This window comes from Rhinopithecus bieti, unplaced genomic scaffold, assembly GCF_001698545.2.
Source record: "Rhinopithecus bieti isolate Rb0 unplaced genomic scaffold, ASM169854v2 scaffold_51154, whole genome shotgun sequence".
NCBI lineage: Eukaryota > Metazoa > Chordata > Mammalia > Primates > Cercopithecidae > Rhinopithecus > Rhinopithecus bieti.
This window is the reverse complement of record NW_016820246.1, coordinates 15,287-34,513: the sequence shown is the minus strand read 5'-3', so window position 1 is coordinate 34,513 and position 19,227 is coordinate 15,287. Positions and strand designations below refer to the sequence as shown.

General features: G+C 41.7%; 1 protein-coding gene across 1 annotated transcript in view; it reads right to left on the bottom strand.

The window, feature by feature from the left end:
* EIF2AK2 (eukaryotic translation initiation factor 2 alpha kinase 2) overlaps positions 1-19,227 on the bottom strand; it is a 48,013-nt gene that overhangs the window by 20,354 nt on the left and 8,432 nt on the right. Inside the window, exons 4-10 of the mRNA XM_017859692.1 lie at positions 18,100-18,248; positions 16,197-16,320; positions 15,433-15,509; positions 15,198-15,291; positions 13,903-13,937; positions 12,074-12,136; positions 924-1,046 (exon numbers count right to left, since the gene is read on the bottom strand). Of these exons, the coding sequence (XP_017715181.1) occupies positions 924-1,046; positions 12,074-12,136; positions 13,903-13,937; positions 15,198-15,291; positions 15,433-15,509; positions 16,197-16,320; positions 18,100-18,248 (665 nt within the window). The remainder of the gene's footprint in view (positions 1-923; positions 1,047-12,073; positions 12,137-13,902; positions 13,938-15,197; positions 15,292-15,432; positions 15,510-16,196; positions 16,321-18,099; positions 18,249-19,227) is intronic.

Below are 19,227 nucleotides of genomic sequence, written 5' to 3'. Positions count from 1 at the left end.
CCCCCCCCCCCCCCCACCTTGAATCTAAGCTGGCTCCAGTGACTTGTTTAACCAATATAACTTAATGGTAGTGATGTTCTGGAACTCTTCTGACTAGGTCAAAAGAAGCCTTGCCACTCACTCCTGGTCTCTTGGATGACTTGTTCTGGGGACAATAGTTCTTGGAACCCAGCCACTAAGTTGTAAGAAGCCCAATCCCCACAGAGAGGGCATGTGGAAGTATTCTGGTTCACAGTCCCATCTGAACTTCCAGCCCACAGCCAGTGTCAACTGCTAGCCAGCTTGGATATCCAGCCTAGGACAGGCTGTAGTCAAGGTTTCAGTTGACTACTGACTGCAAATGCCTCTGAGACCCCAAGTGAGAATTGTCCAGATGAGCATAATCAACCCATGAAACCATCAGAGATAACAATAAATTGCTGTTTTTAAGCCACTGCATTTTGGAGCAGTGCCTTATACAATAACAGACAACCAGAGAACAATTACCATCTAGCTTTTATCTTAGACAAAATCACTTTACATCTCTGGATCTTAGTCTCCTCATCTGTAAAATAGGGAGGTAAGACTAGAACATCTCAAAGATCACCTTTTTTATGGGTAATGAAAGTTCTGTTTGGTGCCACGGCTTTTAAAATATGGAGCGTTTCATGAATTTGCATGCCACTTTAAAGCAAATGACTCTATAGCTTTAGTTCTGAAGATAGCACCGAAAGGATGATCAATGGTATACCATTTTTATTGAAACAACCACAGTAAAGTGAGATCATCTTGGAGTAAAGCCAAACTATCCTCTTGGTAGAATGAAATGTTTAACGAGTATGAGAAAGAAATAAATGATATCCTAATAAAGGAGAAGCATAAAAAGAAATAGTGCAGATTCAGCATACCTTGCCATTCAAAAAATTTAAACATTTACTACTTACTCGCCATTATATTTAACACGTTTAATAACGTAAGTCTTTCCGTCAATTCTGTGTTTTGCTTTGAAAACTTGGCCAAATCCACCCAAGCTAATGAATTCTATTTCTTTAAAATCCGTGCCAAACCTTAAAGATAAAAACCACGGTTATTTTGACATTTTATGCTCACCCCCTCCTCGCCTCCCCACTCCTTTCCCTTTAATGACACTTGTGAAATGGACAGTATAACAAATATGACTCTCTCCTTCTGAATAAGAAAGATCCACTTGGCAGAAACTCTTGACTCACAAAGAGTAGTCCTCTCACTCCTCCCAGGGCAAGTCTAACACAGCATATCTCCCCTGGCAGTCACAGTCAACTCCTGGCTTTTCAAAAGCCATGATAAGGCCGGGTGCATTGGCTCACGCCTGTAATCCCAGCACTTCGGTAGGCCAAGGCAAGTGGATCACCTGAAGTCAGGAGTTCAAGACCAGCCTGGCCAACATGGTGAAACCCCATCTCTACTAAATATACAAAAATTAGCCAGGTGTGGTGGCAAGCGCCTGTAATCCCAGCTACTCAGGAGGCTGAGGCAGGAGAATCGCTCGAACCTTGGAGGTAGAGGTTGCAGTGAGCCAAGATCACACTTCTATGCTCTAGCCTGGGCGACAAGAGCAAAACTCCTTCTCAAAAAAACAAAAACAGGGAAAAAAAGCCATGATAAAAATCCTATCACAAATACAAAATGTTCAAAGGAATTGTTATATGGTGCTCCACAGCTAACATCATCAACCTGTTATAAGAGAAATGGGCATATGCTCTAAGCCTGCCTAGGTTTCTACTTGGTTTTCTCTTCTCCCTCAAGCTTCATGTTCCATAATTAAGACCTGTCAATTCTACCTCCAAAACACATTGCTGGTATCTGCCCACTTTCCTCTGCCTCCAACATCTTCACCCCAGTCCATGCTTCCATTAGGCCATGGCAGTACCTTGTTAACTGGATCCCCACTTCCTCTCTTCCCCTACTCCAATCTATGACCCACACAGCAACCAGAGGGATGAAAACTGAGTCTAGCTATGTCTCTCTGTTGCCGAAACCCTCCAATAGCCAACCTTTGCATTCAACAAAAACAAAAAGCCCTTAAACGGGCTATAAGGTGCCAGATGAGGAGGACCTTGTCTCCTCAGCACCCTCATCTCAAGGCACTGTGCCCCTGCTCATTGCACTCAAAGCACATGCTCTTCTGACTGTTCTTGAACTTTGACATCACCTTTTCCACTTTTACCTTCTCACATGTCCTTCCTTCCACCTAGCACCCACTGCTCTGTGCCCACTCATCCTTTAGGCCTCCCCACAATTGTGACCCCAGAGAAACCTCACCTCACCCCTGCTTTCATTTCTCTCCATGCCATTGCTTTCCTTTCACAGCTCTGACCATAGTTTGTTCCTGCAGATTTTTTTTTTTCTTTTTTTGAGACAGGATCTCGCTCTGTCACCTAGGCTGGAATACAGTGGTGCGATCTCCGTTTACTGCAATCTCTGCCCTCTGGGTTCAAGCAATTCTCCTGCCTCAGCCTCCAAAGTAGCTGAGACTACAGGTGTGTGCCACAACATCTGCTAATTTTTGTATTTTTAGTAGAGACGGGGTTTCACCATGTTGGCCAGGCTGGTCTCAAACTCCTAACCTCAAGTGACCCATCTGCCTCAGCCTCCCAAAGTGCTGGGATTACAGGCATGAGCCACTGTGCTTGGCCTGCTCATGTAATTATTTATTTAAAGTTGGTCATCCCCATGAAACTCCATGACAACAGGGTCCATTTTATTTGTTCCTACCATAAACCTGATGCCCAGCACAGTGCCAATTCTATATCGAGTGCTTAATAAATATTTGATTCTGTATTGTTTTCTAAACTTTTATATTCAATGCTGCCCGATGCAAACAGGCCTCCGTCGTTTCAGACATTTCATTTTAAATCCAAACATACTGTCTATAGCAGAGCAGACATTTTTTTCAAGTGAAATCTGGTAAAAGTAGAAAACAGATTCAAGTGGATCAATTCTAATCCCTGCAGAAGTATTTTTTTCAATCACTGATTTATAGGAGTACTTGTTTTCAATATTAATGACTTGTACAGATGTCAGAGAAGTCCACATAAGCATCACAAAGATCTACAATTACCACATTCAATTTGGATCTGTCTAAATATTACTTCTCCAAGAGACATGATCCACTGTGGGCCAGATAGTGCAACATCAATTAAACTGTTCAGGTGGAAATATAATTTAGCCTTATAATGGGCCCTCAAGAAACTTCTGTTGAATGAACAAATGTATCTTCAAACAAATTCTATTTCACAATTCCATCTTTGACAGAACAGGAGCATTGCCATCTTGGACAAGCACTGCTATTTTAAGTTCCTCTTGATTAAAAACTGCCTAAATCCAGCCCCAAAACATCAGCCTAATGGCTAATGTCAGCATGACCATAAACGACAAATGACACCTCTGACCAGAAACCTTCCAAACCTGAGATAAATCCCCTCTGACCAGAGACATGCCAACCCTGAGATAACCTCCCCTCTGACCAGACATTCCAAACCCACAATAAAACTCTCCTCTACCCAGAAACATTCTGAACCTGTGATAAGCTCTCCCTCCCTAAATCCTTAAGTACCCTTAGTCTGTAAGAGAGAATGTTCCTGACCAAAAAAATCAGCCAGAAGCCCCTCTCAGGTTTATTCTCTAAAATAAACCTGTCTTTGACTGTTCAGCCACTTTTCAAGTTTCCTTCTTCTTTCTTCAACTCTCACATTTGGTGCCGAAACCTGGGACGGCTGTTGGGGGTAGAGGCTCTCTTGCAACCCAGGAAGCAGTGGGCAGCGGCAGTTCGTCCCGAGATAACTCCTGGATCCTGACGGTCTCTGGCCACCTGTCATGTCTTTTCTCTCTCTTCACTTTTCAAGCAGTTTGCATGAGGTGGATAACTAATCTGAAGGGGACTGTGAGGCTTGGGCTGGGGCTACTCCCCAGTGGGTTCTCAAAACCCTCAGGTCTCAGGAATCCACCTTGACTGCCTGCAACAGGTATTTTGCTCTCTAACCCTTGTCCACTCTTCCTCCCTCTTCTTTCTCTCTCTCTTCCTCACGTGGCTCTAGTCCAGGAGGCCCTTTAGTGATTCCAACCAGAACATCCAACATCAGACACTAATCCAGCCAACCGGTAAGATTTGCCTTTCCTAGCTTTCTCACAGTACCTAGGAAAGTCAGGTCTGCCGTCCTGGTCCTTGGAGGACCTGTGGGACTAAGTTGAAGAAATCTTGGGGATGCTCAGTTTCTTCTCAGCTTAACTGTCCTCTTTATAACGAGGATTCCAGGTCTCTGTCTTTTGTCTGGGGATGCCTAGAACAAAAACAGATACTCTCGGCCTCCTCTTATCAGTCCACATAGGTGCCAAACAATTCCACATTCCTATGTCCTCCCCACTGGACTGTCTCCTTCACAACCTCACCAAACTTGGCTTATGCGGGAACCTAAAGTCAAAGTGTTTAATTTTTCATTGCAACATGGCCTTGCCCCAATACAAATTAGATAATGACAGCTGATGGCCTGAAAACGACACCTTTGACTTTCAAATTCTCAGGGACCTTGACAACTTTATAACCAGGAATGGCAAATGGCAAGAGGTTCCCTATATTCAGGCTTCCTTCTACCTTAAATCCCAACCCTCTTTATGTCAAGCTTGCACCCCTCGTGAAATCCTTCTTCTTAATGAAAACCTCCCTGGGTCTCTCCTCCCTCTGAAACCTCTTCCCCTGAAATCCCCTTTGACCCTGCAGATGAACTCCCTCCATACTCTCAACCCCTGCATCCATTTCTTGCCCATCCAAACCCTCCATCTCTTTGGCCCCTCTTGCCCCCAGCCTTTAGTGCCAAATCCGAACCCTCATCCTTCTCCACCCATTACCCATTCAAACACTACTCCAGCTAGTCAAACCACCTCTGCCATTCTCCCTCTCTGGGAAGGCCCTAGGGTTGAAGGCATTGCTTGTGTTCATATCCCCTTTCTCCATGTCTGAATTGTCACAGATCGAACAGTGTCTAGGATCTTTCTCTGAAAATCTATCATAGGGAATTCCTGCACATAACCCAATCCTTTAATTTAACTTGACATGACATTTATATAATTCTAACCTCCACCCTCACCCCTGACAAAAAAGAGTGCATCTGGCAGTCAGCTGAACCACACACAGATGAACTCCATAATCAAGCCCCTATACAAAATCCAGTGGCCAATGATGCAGTCCCCTGCAGAGACCCAGACTGGACTTACCAACAGGGAGACAATGGCATCAGGTGAAGAGACCACATGATTACCTGTCTCCTCACAGGCATGGGCAAAAATGCTTATAAGACAGTTAACTATGAAAAGCTCAGAGAAATTACACAAGAGCACCAGGAAAACCCTGCCCTTTTCTTATCACACCTCATTGAAGCTATGCTAAAATATACCAATTTGGATCCAGAATCTAGAGAAGGTCAAACTTTTCTCTACCTCCAATTTATTTCCCAATCCACCCCAGATATCCACAAAAAATTACAAAAATTAGAGGAGGGTCCTCAGACATCTTGGCAGGAGCTCCTAAATGCAACCTTCTGGGTCTTTAACAACAGACATGAGGAACAAAAAATTCAAGAAGACAAACATCTCCATTTAAAATACCAGATGCTTGCCTCCACTGTCCAAAAGGCAGTTACACAAAAGCCTCCTAATAACCCAAAGGGAAACTCCCCCACCTCTCCAGGAGTCTGTTTTCAATGAGGCAACCCTGGACACTGGGCAAAGGCTTGTCCTAACCCCTGGCCTCCCACCAAACCATGCCCAACTTGCAGTCTTTGCGGACACTGGACGATGGAATGCCCTCAACGGGGACATCTTCCCCATTCAGATGCTGCTCATAATGAAGCCCCCCAACCATCACAGGAGGAAATCTCTTCACTGCTGGTGCTGACAACGGAAGACTGAGGGTACCTGGGATCCTTCGCCTCCACATCTAGTGAGTCCACGAAACCCAGGGTAATTGGGATAGTATCTGGTAAGATTATTTCCTTTCTTTTGGATACTGGGGGGGCAAGTCTATTGGTATTAACTGAATATCAAGGTCCATTAGAATGTTCATCTGCTTCTATTGGTGGCATGAAGGGCATACAAGAAACCCCATACAAAACACTACCTCTATATTGCTCATTTCAGGGAGTCACCCTTACTCACTCTTTCTTGGTCATTCCTTATTCCCCTACTCCTTTACTAGGAAGGGACATCCTACACAAACTGGGAGGAATCATTCATTTATCAACCCTACACCAAAGCTACCCCTATTTATTATTATCTTAAGAACAGAACCCTTCCTCAGACATTCCACATCCAAACAGACTTAAATCCCAAATTCCTCAGCCCTGTAAATCCCATAGTATGAAAAACTGACTCCCCCATGTTAGCTACCCACCATTGTCCAATTCAAATTTCACTGAAGGATCCTAAATGCCAAACAGTGGTCCCACAATATCCCCTAATGGATTATGGGGACTCAAGTCCATCATCTCCCAACTTTTGGCTGCCAATATTTTATTTTATTATTTTATTTTATGTTTTTGAGATGGAGTCTTGCTCTTGTCACCCAGGCTGGAGTTTAATGGCGCAATCTTGGCTCACTGCAACCTCTGCCTCCCAGGTTCAAGTAATTCTCCTACCTCAGCCTCTCGAGTAGCTGGGACTATAGGTGTGTGCCACCATGCCCAACTAATTTTTGTATTTTTAGTAGAGATGGGGTTTCACCATGTTGGCCAGACTGGTCTCGAACTTCTGACCTCAGGTGATTCACCCGCCTTGGCCTCCTAAAGTGCTGGGATTACAGGCATGAGCCACTGCACCTGGCCTAGCTGCCAGTATTTTAAACCCTACCCATTTTCCCCACAAAACTCCTATTCTCCCAGTTACAAAACCAGATGGCTCCTATAGACTGGTTCAGGATTTGCAACAAATCAACTCCACTATTGTTCCTGTTTATCCTGTTGTCCCAAACCCCTGTACCCTCATATTGCAAATTCCTCCCAACACTAGCTATTTCTCTGCATTAGACCTCAAAGATGCCTTCTTTTACTATCACTCTACATTCCTCCTCTCAAAACCTTTTTGCTTTCACTTGGACTGATGCTGACACATGCTACTCCCAACAACTCACCTGGACTTGTCCTCCCCCAGGGGTTTAGGAACAGCCCTCAGTATTTTGGTCAGGCACTTCGATTGGACCGTTCCCAACTACCTCTACAACCCAGCGTCTTGTTTCAATATATGGACAATTTACTTCTTTGCAGTCCCTCTCTAGAACATTGTATTCAACACACAGCCAGGCTTTTAAATTTGTTGGCTGAATGTGGGTACCAGGTATCCAAAAGGAAGGCCCAATTAACCTCTCCAAATGTTTCATAGCTAGGATTAATTATAACTCCAAATACCCAGGAAATTCCACTAGCATGAAAGCAAGGCATTCAACAAATCCCATTTCCTAAGACAAAAAGGGACTTACTCTCTTTCCTCAAATTAGTGGGATATTTCTGATGATAGATAGCAAATTTTGCCACTGTCACTAAACCTCTTTATGAACACACAAGAGGAAATCTTGACCAACCACTCACTCCCACCCCAGACCTTTATCATGCTTTCTGTCACCTAAAATGTGCCTTATTACAGACCCCCCACTTTAGGCCTTCCAAACCTCCTAAGAACTTTTCATCTATATTTATACAGTTCTCATAATCAAGCCCTTGGACTATTAGCCCAATCCATGGGAGATTCCCTCCAACCAGTGGCATATTCTTCAAAACAACTAGACCCCATTTACAAAACCTGGCACCTTTGCTTAAAAATTTTTGCCACAGCCTCTTTAATTATCCCTGAGGCACAAACTCACATTCTACGAACCTCTTCAGGTATTTTCTTCTCACAGTCTACAAGATATGCTCAGCCGTAAGGCGCTCACCTCCATCTCATCCTCTCGCATGCAAGCCCTACATTCAACCCTCCTCAGCCCTCCATCTCTCTTCATAGATGCTCACCCCCTCAATCCTGCCACTTTTTTATCTTCAACACTGATTTTGGACCCTGACCAACACTCATGCTCTGATCTAATTGAAAGTTCTCACACCATGTTTTGCCACCTTACTTCCACTCACATAAAGGGAGCCCCAGATTGATTTATAGATGGCAGTGCATCAAAAAACCCTCCCCTCCAAACAGGATATCCCATCATTGAGAGGTATCATGATGATACCCGCTCTCTTCCACCTAGAAGAGTCATAGAGGCTGCCCCCTTGCCTTTGGGTACATCCTCCCAACAAGCAGAATTAGTTGCCCTAATAAGAGCATTAACCCTAGCAAAAAACACACAAGTTAATATATACCACCGATTCTAAATATGCCTATAACATCAACCATTCCAATGCCCAAATTTGGAGCAAGAGGGGCTATCTCACAGCTAAGGGAACTCCTATCATTAATGGAAAACTAATCCATCCTCTATTAAAGGCTGCTCTACTTCCAGAAAAGGTTGCAGTTATCCATTACAAATGACATCAATCAGATAAAAGCCACATTTCTTTAGGGAACTGTGAGGCTGACTACTGGGCAAAACACACCTCAACCCATCATCCAATTCTCCAATATCTATTTCCCCTCACACAACATATCCCCTCCTTTTATCCCGAACACCAAATACAACAACTAATCACAGCAGGGGGACAATTCAAATTCCCATACTGGTTCATACAAAACAAATTAGTCCTACCTGACCCTGAAAAAACAACTCTTGGCCAGGCACAGTGTCTCATGCCTGTAATCCCAACACTTTGGGAGGCCGAGGTGGGTGGATCACGAGGTCAGGAGTTCGTGACCAGCCTGACCAACATGGTGAAACCCTGTCTCTACTAAAAATACAAAACTAGCCAGCCGTGGTAGTGCGTGCCTGTAATCCCAGCTACTCCGGAGGCTGAGGCAGGAGAATCACTTGAACTCCAGAGGTGGAGGTTTCAGTGAGCTGAGATCATGCCATTGCACTCCAGCCTGGGCGACAGAGCAAGACTCTGTCTCAAAAAAACAAACAAACAAACAAACAAAAAAACTCTGTTATGGGACATCCACAACCTCTTCCACACTAGCCATTCCCCTCTACAACATTTCTTAAGTTTCCACATACACATAACCCCAGATATAAAGGAACAGTTGAAAGCCATTTTCCATCAATGCTCTATTTGCCAGAAAGCTTCACCCCACTTCAACACTAGACTCCCTTCTTTTCCAACCCATCAAGACAGGGGAACCTTCCAAGACAAGACTGGCAAATTGATTTTACCCATATGCCCCCAGTAAAAAAGGTTCGATTTCTTTTGGTTCTGGTTGATACCTTTTCGGGATGGGTTGAGGCTTTTCTGACAACCAAGACATAAGCTTCGACTGTCACCTCCAAATTAATAACAGAAATCATCCCCTGGTTCAGGGTGCCTCTTTCTTTTCAATCTGAAAATGGTCCTGAATTCATTTCTCAAATTACTCAAACACTTGCACAAACCCTACGAATCACCTGGAAGCTACACATCCCCTATCAACCTCAATCTTCAGGAAAGGTTGAAAAAATGAATGGCATTCTAAAAAGCACCCTCACCAGGTATTCACTCCAAACACATAAAGACTGGGTTACACTTTTACCTTTGGCCCTTCTGAAAATTCGGGCACTCCCACGGAAGCCTTTAATGCTCAGCCCCTTTGAACTCATGCATGGGAGTTTTGAGCATGAGTATTTGAACTCATGCTCCTTTTGTTCCACCTGGGGGTCAAGCCCCACCTCTAACAACCCCTCTCATTTCCCCTCTTCTGCATACCATCCGCCATTTCATTGGGTAATATGCTGACAAATACTTGCCACAACCTGTCGCCAACTCCTTTAATCCCTTCCTACAGTCAGGAAACTGGGTTCTGGTAAAAGGTCCCAGCCCTACACGAATCCCAGAGGAAAAGGAACAGAAATTCACCTAAGCAACTACATCTCTTTCTCTCTCAAACTTTCATTGCTTCCTAACTAACCTTGTTACAGACCTTCTGTAGAGGACTACGTGCTCGCAAACGCGACGTTCCTGATAAGTACTGCTCTTGCAAACGAAGCAGGGCATTCCTTCCCTGCAAACAGGGAGGACAAAGGAGCCAGCTGCAAACAGCAGGCCCTGGGGACTGGTTAATGTGTAAACATCTTGAGAAACCAGAAAGTCAGGAAAAGGTCAGAAAAACAACACGTGACTTGTGACTTGGCAACATTCCACAACCGATTGTATAAAATAAAGCAGAGCGTGCCGTTCGGGGCGGCCGCCATGTTTGTCTCGTCCTGTGTTGTCTTGTGTGTTCATTCCTTTGTTTAGGAAACATGCGGACCCCAACTAACCTTCAGTGGTAGCCTTACAAAACTCTCATTATATATCCTGATCAGCTCCTTACTATTCCACGGGATTTATGGCTTCAAGGAACTTTCCAGGACTTTACTCCTACCCAAATAACTTTTTCCTCCTTTTGCTTGTTTCTTTCAATCTAAATTCCCTAATCACATCAACCTCACCAATAGAATCACTCCTCACTGCTATCAAACTAGAACGTTCTGTAAACCTTACACAATCCCTCTTGCTGCAAGCTAACTCTTCCTTTGCTCCAGAATGCTAGATGTGTTTATCACTGTCTTCCTCAGCTTATATATCCCTTCCTACACCCCTTCATGACCTTTTAACAGAAAACATAACCCTAAGCTATAAATTCCTTTTTTGAAAGAGCTGACCCTCTGGTCGGCGATTATCCCACTTCCAGGGCCAATCAGGCCAACAAATTATTTCAAACCTATTACAACTCCTACAACGCCTTAAGTCACAAGACCCTCCCATTGAAGGGCCCCTAATTAAACACACCCCCACTTTGACAAGAAGCCTCACTTTGCTTTTCAGCCTCTGAGGGAAATTTCCCTGTAAGATCCTTAACACTTAACCAATGCAACCGCATTATCATTGTTAAACACCCCGCTGACCATCACACTAACCAAGTTGACTACCAAGTATCACCTGAAGTGAATGGAGCATTTCTGCAACCCACTCGTTCTACAGCCCCTCCCTCAACCAATGCCTCTGGCCTAATTTGTGCTGTCCCTAGAGCCCACCTTTATCCATGGCTCAATATTAATGGTGCAACATCTAATCGCATTAAGTGTGTAAAAAAATAACTCTTCCTATATTGCTACTATAGTGGGTGTCTCCTTGACCTCCTCCTTGTCCACTTGGAGTAATGAACCACAGGAAAGAAAAAAACACCCCATCTTTAATTCACTTGTTTTCTTTCCATATTTCCACCTGTATTTATGACAAAGGCTTATTTTTTGTGTGTGGCACCAACACATATCTTTGTCTCCCCACCAACTGGACTGGAACCTGTACCCTAGTTTATCTTTCTCCCTCCATTGGAAAAGTTCCTCCCAGCCAACCTTTGCCTGTTCCATCCATCCAATATGTTAGGAAGAGGAAGGTCATCCACGTCATTCCTTTAATGGCTGCCTTGGATATAACCTCCAGACTTGGATTCGGAGCAGGCAGATTGGCCACTTCCTTAACATACTTTAAAGCTCTTTCCACAGAATTACAGGGTTCTTTAGAAGATATGGCCTGAAGCATTGTAAGAGTCCAAGACAAACTAGACTCCTCGGCTGGAGTAGTCTTCCAAAATAGATGGGGACTAGATCTAATAACGGCTGAAAAAGGGGACCTCTGCCTCTCATTGGGTGAGGAATGTTGCTTTTATCTCAACCAATCAGGGCTAGTAAAAGACGCTGATGAGAAACTTAAATAAAGGGCTAAAAAGCTAAGGGAATATCAAAACAACCGAATAGATTGTTGGTTTGGGAACAAAATCATAACGTGGGTCGTCCCATTCCTGGGCCCCCTCCTAATGAAACGCCTAAGACTCATGTTCTGACCCTGCCTAGTTAACCTTATTCAAAGATCTTCAACCAACAGGATCATGGCCATTTCACAGACTACTACCCAAAAACATCTACCTACAGCATTACCCCTTCTTTCTTCAGCACTTACAATCTTACCTCGTATCTGCAGTATACTTTGTTTCTTTCATGTCCGGAGGGTCAAATCTAGGTGCCAAAGATCTAAAAATTAAGAGTTGAATGTAAAACTCAAATAAAATTGAAATAAAATATAACTTGTTTAGTGTTAATGTTAACCTTTTCTTCCTTTTTTTTTTTGTTTTCTTAAGAGGCAAGGTCTCACCCCATCTCCCAGTCTGGAGTGCAGTCGTTTGATCATAGCTCACTACAGCTTTGAAATTCTGGGCTCTGAGGAGATCCTCCCACCTCAGCCTCCCAAGTCGCTGTGACTACAGGCATGTGCCACCATACCTGACTAATTCTTTTTATTTTTTGTAGAGACAGGGTCTCTCTATGTTACCCAGTCTGGTCTTGAACTCCTGGACCCAAGCCATCCTCCCACCTTGGCCTCCCAAAGTACTGGGGATTACAGGTGCAAGGCACAGCACCCAGCCAACTTTTTTCTTTTTTTTTTTTTTTTTTTTTTTTTTTTTTTTTTTTGAGACGGAATCTTGCTCCGTCGCCCGGGCTGGAGTGCAGTGGCCGGATCTCAGCTCACTGCAAGCTCCGCCTCCCGGGTTTACACCATTCTCCTGCCTCAGCCTCCCGAGTAGCTAGGACTACAGGCGCCAGCCACCTCGCCCGGCTAGCTTTTGTATTTTTTCAGTAGAGACGGGGTTTCACCGTGTTAGCCAGGATGGTCTCGATCTCCTGACCTCGTGATCCGCCCGTCTCAGCCTCCCAAAGTGCTGGGATTACAGGCTTGAGCCACCACGCCCGGCCAACTTTTTTCTTTATAAAACTATATACTTACAGTTCTCCTCTGGCCTCTAATACTTTTTCATCCCTCCTCTGGTTCCTTTTTGCACCTTCGAGCACTCATTGTTGATGTGTCACTAACCTCTGCTTTTCTTTCTCCAGACTCAAAACCTCAGGAAATATATCTCCTTACACCCTCATCCTAGCTGTCATTCCTCACTGATGATAAGCCACTTGCAAATGGAAGTTTAAACACCACCTAAAACTGAACATATCCAAACCGCTGTCTTCTCTCCAAGTCCTTAACTCCTTAACTTTCTTAACACCATTAGTGCCATGGTTCTTCACTGCATCCTGTTCAAAGTGAAGCAATCTTCAAATCCTTTCTCCTTTACCTCTTCTTCATGCTTTCACTCAGCTATGGGAACCCATCCCCTCAAGTCATGTCCACTCTTCCTTTACAGTCTTTCTCACACATTCTCCTCATCTCTCCTGACTGCCACAGTAATCGTGGCTGAGGGCACCTCATGTACAGAACTCTCTTCTCTCCATCCAAGCATCTACATCAAGAATCATCTTTCTTTAATACATCTATCTACTGTTCAGAATATACTGGTGGCTCATAATGGCTCCTACTGCCATCTTACTCTCATTTCTGACTATATTTACATCGTTGCCTTTCTCTTCAGTTAATTGACATAGCATCTGACCTTTTTATAATCCAAGTTTTTATGCTATTTTAATCTTACTTGTCTGCAAAATAATACACTTCTCTTGAAAATACTTCTACAGTGAAAACAGCCCAATTCCTTGCCAGCCTCTTACAAAATAATGCTCTTAACCTAATTACTCGAGTGATACCCCCATAGGGCTTTATGTCTACAGTGTAGCATGTGCATATATTCAAATATCTCTCGACACATCTAAAATTATTTTATAGATTTCAAGCTTTCTGCTTCTGAAACTCTGCTCAAATAAGGGTGTACAATACCCTACAAGTATTTAAAACAATACATAAGTCTGAAATAAAACTTCAGATCAAAATATGTTCAATGCATAATGATACTCACCTTTTTGCCTTCCTTTGGTTATTTCTGAGACCATTCTATAACAAAAGAAAATGAGAAATAGTTTCAGATGACTAAATCAATCATCTTCCTTTCTCTTGTTATCTTTCCTCCTGTATTTCCAGATGGGTCGCTGACCAATTTCTTAGTCTATCAATGTCTGTATTCTCATCAAGCCCTGTATAAACACTTAGTATTGTAAGACTTAACTTTTTGCCAATCTAATGAGTTTAAAATAGTATCTAATTGTTTTGATTTACATTTTCCTGATACCTAGTAAAGCAGCTTTTAATATTTGTTGCCCATTTGGGTATCCCTTCTCTGAACTATCTGTTTATATCCTTTGTACATTTTTCTACTGAGTTGCTTGCCGTTTTCTTATTGATTTTGTAGTTCTTTATAACAGAATACTCTTGTAACACTAATCGTCAAAAGCATGGATTTTGCTTTAAGTTCAACATTGCCTGCTTATGTGCACCAAAAGTTATCTGTTTTTTGTTTGTTTGTTTTGTTTGTTTGTTTTGAGATAGGGTCTCACTATGTTGCCTAGGCTGATCTCAAAGTCCTGGGCTAAAGAGATCCTCCCACCTTGGCCTCCCAAGTGCTGCAGACTACAGGCATGTGCCACTGCACCAGGCTAAAAAATTATCTGATTTCAAGTTTACCTTTAATGTTAAATTCTAATTTTTTAAAACACAAATAAACTATATTAGAGAATCTTTAAATATTATCCCATTGGTAGGAGAGAAAAGCAAAATCATAGGAATATATTAAAATATAGGGGTGAGTGAGGAAAGACAGAAGTGACGTGTAGAAGGGTGAGGAATGGAACTTAATTTTAAAAAGAATCAAAGGGCTGCTGAGCCGGGCGCGGTGGCTCATGCCTGTAATCCCAGCCTTGGGGAGGCTGAGGCGGGCAGAACACGAGGTCAGGAGCTCGAGACCAGCCTGACCAACATGTTGAAACCCCGTTTCTACTAAAAATACAAAAATTAGCTGGGTGTGGTGCATGCGCATGTAATCCCAGCTACTCAGGAGGCTGAGGCAGGAGAATCGCTTGAACTGGAGGGCGGAGGTGGCAATGGGCCAAGATCTCGCCACTGCACTCCAGCCTGGGTGACAGAGGGAGGCTCAACCTCAAAAAAAAAAAAAAAAAAAAAGGCTGCTGAATATTATCATTTAGTAAGAGTGCATAAGAAAAAATATAAAAATTATGGTGGAATACTGGAAGTTATTTTTAAATGAGGAAACGCACAGAAAATAAGATTAAGTAGGAAGCTTCAAGACTAATATGATACCGTAAACAATGAAGAATTGTTTAAACTGCCACTGTTAGAATTTATCTCTGATGTATCTGCTGCGGCATCACTTTCAGATGATGATTCAGAAGCACTAGAAGAAAAGGGTGTAACTATTAGTTTATTAATTCTGTTTTTATCACTTCTTTCTCTAAATTCTCCTTAAACATAAAAATTTATCTTTCAGACAGAAATATGAATATGTTAAATATCTCAATTGTTTGTCTACACTTACAGTGAGTTGTTCACTAAAGGGTTGCTTTGGGAGCCACACGTAGCAGCAACAGAACCAGGGGACATGGAGTCAGGTTTCTGAAAGAAAGAGAGTCCCTTAGTAGGCTTAAATGCAACTAATTATTTCTCCACAGAGGCTCAGTTTCTGTGTACTGTCACATTTATTTCAACACATTTAACAAATCCACAACCACAAACAATTACAAAATTAATAACTTTTTTTATGGATGTTTGGTCTGGATTTTATTTTATTTTATTTTTTATTTCATTTTTCTGGATCACAGGACAGATAATTTTTTTGTTTGTTTCTTTTGAGACAGGATCTGGCTCTGCTGTCCAGGTTGAAGTGCAGTGGCATGATCTTAGCTCACTGCAACCTCCACCTCCCAGGCTCAGGCAATCCTCCCACCTCAGCCTCCCAAGTAGCTAGAACTACAGGTACATGCCACACACGTATCTAATTTTTTTTTTTTTTTTTTTTTGTAGATTCATGGTTTTGCCATGTCGCCCAAGCCAAGCTGGTCTGAAACTCCTGAGCTCAGGAGATCTACCTGCCTTGGCCTCCCACAGTGCTGGGATTACAGGTGTGAGCCACCACACCCAGCCATGGCCCCATGGCACATGGCTCATTGGTGCAACACAGAATGGAGGAATCATTTTGCTAAATCACTGGCTGTCTTGGCATAATGTAACCACAGTCTAACCTGAAGTCAATTTCAGAGGGAATTTTAAAACATAAAAATTTAATCCAAAGGCAATACGTACCACTGAGGTTTCTTTTGATATCTCAAGAAATGCAAATTTAGCGGCCAATTGTTTTGCTTCCTGTTTAGTAGAACCTGTACCAATACTATATTCTTTCTGTCCCATTTTGCATTTATAATGAAATCTAGGAGAAATCATAGAGGGTACTTATCCAAACATGAAAAATATAGTAAATCCAACTTACGATTAAAAAAAAATAACATTAACAGAGATCTTAAGATAACACCAATTTATTAGATAGATTTATAGTTCATATCTTGCATAATTTAAAACCTCAGTAACCTGCCTGACCAATTTCTCTGAATAACCAGGATCAGTTGACATCTGAGCTTGCATTTTCCAGGCAATTTCTAATTTTTGGTTGCTTTGCTGAAAGATCTGGCACAAAGGCACTAAATGGTGATTTTTTTTTTTTTAATTCCCCAAAGGTCAAAGGATATGGAGGTAGAAAAGAAAGAGGTCCAGTGAATTTTTTCAGCAGTGCTCAAATGGGAAGGAAAAAGCCAGCAGAGAAAGTGGGTTTGACAGGAGAAGCTATGAAGTTACAGTGTAGGGGAAGAGCAAAGCATGGATTCTGCTCTAACTTCAACATTGTCTGCCATCTGCTTATGTGCACAAAAATTTGAGAAAATCCCCGCAGTGTGGATTCCCCATACTAAAGTCCACACTCTCCCATTAGATGTAAGGACATTTGTGGTTAGGCCAGGATACTTGGACAATTATATAAGAACTATTTTTAAGGGATAAAACAATGGACATGGCAATTTATATCACAGAATTACTGCATATTACTGCAAAATGATTCCAGTATTTGAACTCCTTTTCCTTTGTGTTTCTATTGGAGGCCATTGATAGAAACACATCCAAACAGGGCGAGTCTTCCCTGCTAGACCCTGAATTAAATAGCTGGGTTGAGTGACTGGATCATTTCTATAGCTCCTATTTTTTTTCAGACACTGTCCCTCCGCAAATAGATTTCTTCTTTCTTTTAGGTATCTAACGTTAGAGAGCATAATTCAAAGAAATCAAAAAAGTGAGCTATAGAAAATAAAATAGTCTCTTAATTATCAAGATTGACTCAACAGAGTCACTTTTGACTATTTCATTCCAATGAATACTATCACATGTTTTCTTCCCGTTTTGGCCCAAAAGCCATGACTGTGAATAGCTGAGTCAATTCATAGAACAGTATCCTAAAGTGATGATTTGAACTATTTGCCATGTAGATATTTTTTTTTCTTCTTTCTCATTAACTGGTTGGTTGTAGTTGAAAAATAATCACCTCATACTCCTTTGATTTCTGCTTTTTTCAGTTCCAATCCATTCTTTATACTCATTTCCACACATCTTATCTCAGTGGTGACGTTCTTAGTAACTTTGAAACTCTAGCTTATCTGTCTCATCAGATCCCTCAAATCCTGGTCTCCTCTCAGTCTATGGCTAAAACTCATTCCTTCTGATACATGGTTCATTTAATCAAATTTGAAGGACAAATACCTGAACAAAGAGCTCCCTGATCTGACAAGGGTGAAGAGTCATTCTATACATGTGGCAGAGAGGTTTTCAGACAGTTACCACCATCATGTCTTCAATGACGAAAAGATCTCTGCATTCTTTGAGCAGTGGCACCCTGTACCCTCTTGTTCCACAGACTAAACCATCCAGCTACACCTCTGAAATAAAGGATTACCCTAATTTGATCAATTACGGTAAGTGGGCTCCATGGCTTCAGCAATTAAGCATTTTAATTACAAATTATAAATCAAATTACTATCAATCATATAAAACCTTCCATATAGAATGTTTAAAAGGACACATATTTCTGGAAAATTAGACATGAAAATAAACCAACTTTATTGCTTAGATACAATGAAACAGAAAGAAAAGCCAAATTATGTCTTACCCTTCTGGCCCATGTACCCCCGATATACATGGTTCATAATTTACAGTTAGTCTTTTCTTCTGGGCAATTCTATTGACAACGCCTATGTAATTCCCAATGGATAATCCTTCCGGAGAACTGGTTGTTGTCAATGAAAAAGGACTAACTGCCTACAAAGAAAAAAAAAATTCTTGTTTAAGATAAATGACAACAAAGATTTAACCTTTTAAAAATCATTCTTCTAATAAAATTACTAAATGAGCAATGTGAAAGACAGCTTGGATGTTATATATTTTCCTATTATATTACCTTGAGTAAAAGTGTGACTATCTATGTACCTCTACCAGAAAAAATCTACAAAGATAGATTTTAACAATAGGAAAGAAGTTGCTTTTTCTTGTTTGTCTTTGGAAAGTACTATAACACGTTCTAGCTTGTTATGTTCTTTCTAATCTCAAAAAATGAGGAAAGAGATACTGGATCACAACTTAATGAAAAAGATGAATATAATAGTGTGATTTCTACTATTGTTATCTCTACCTTTTTTTCTTAGTCCAACAAAAAATCTTGTCCAAAGTTTTGCTATTTTATTTTTTTAATTTTTTTGAGTCAGGGTGTCACTTTGTTACCTAGGCTAGAGTGCAGTGGTGCAACCTCAGCTCACTGCAGCCTTGACCTCCTGGTTTCAAGCGATCTTCCTGTCTCAGTCTCACAAGTACCTGGAACTACAAGTATACACCACCACACCCGGGTACTTTTTTTGTACTTTTTGTAGAGACAGGGTTTGGCCATGTTGCCCAGTCTGGTCTCGAACTCCTAAGCTCAAGTTATCTGCCTGCCTCAGACTTCCAAAATGCTAGGATTAGAGGTGTGAGCCACCACACCCAGCTGAGTTTTGCTATTTTATTAATCTTGTCAAAAAACTAGCTTTTGGTTTTATTGATCTTTATTTTTTTTCTTTTTTATTTCTTTTATAGTAATTTCAACCATTGTTATTTTCTTTCTTCTGCTTTTTGGGGGTAAGACGTTCTATTTTTTTTCTAACTTCTTGACTCAATTTTCTACCTCATTAATAATTATAATTTGTAATTTTCCTTGATTTTTAAAAAAAAAATTTGGTTAGAAGGATATCTTTAAGTAGATTTTTCA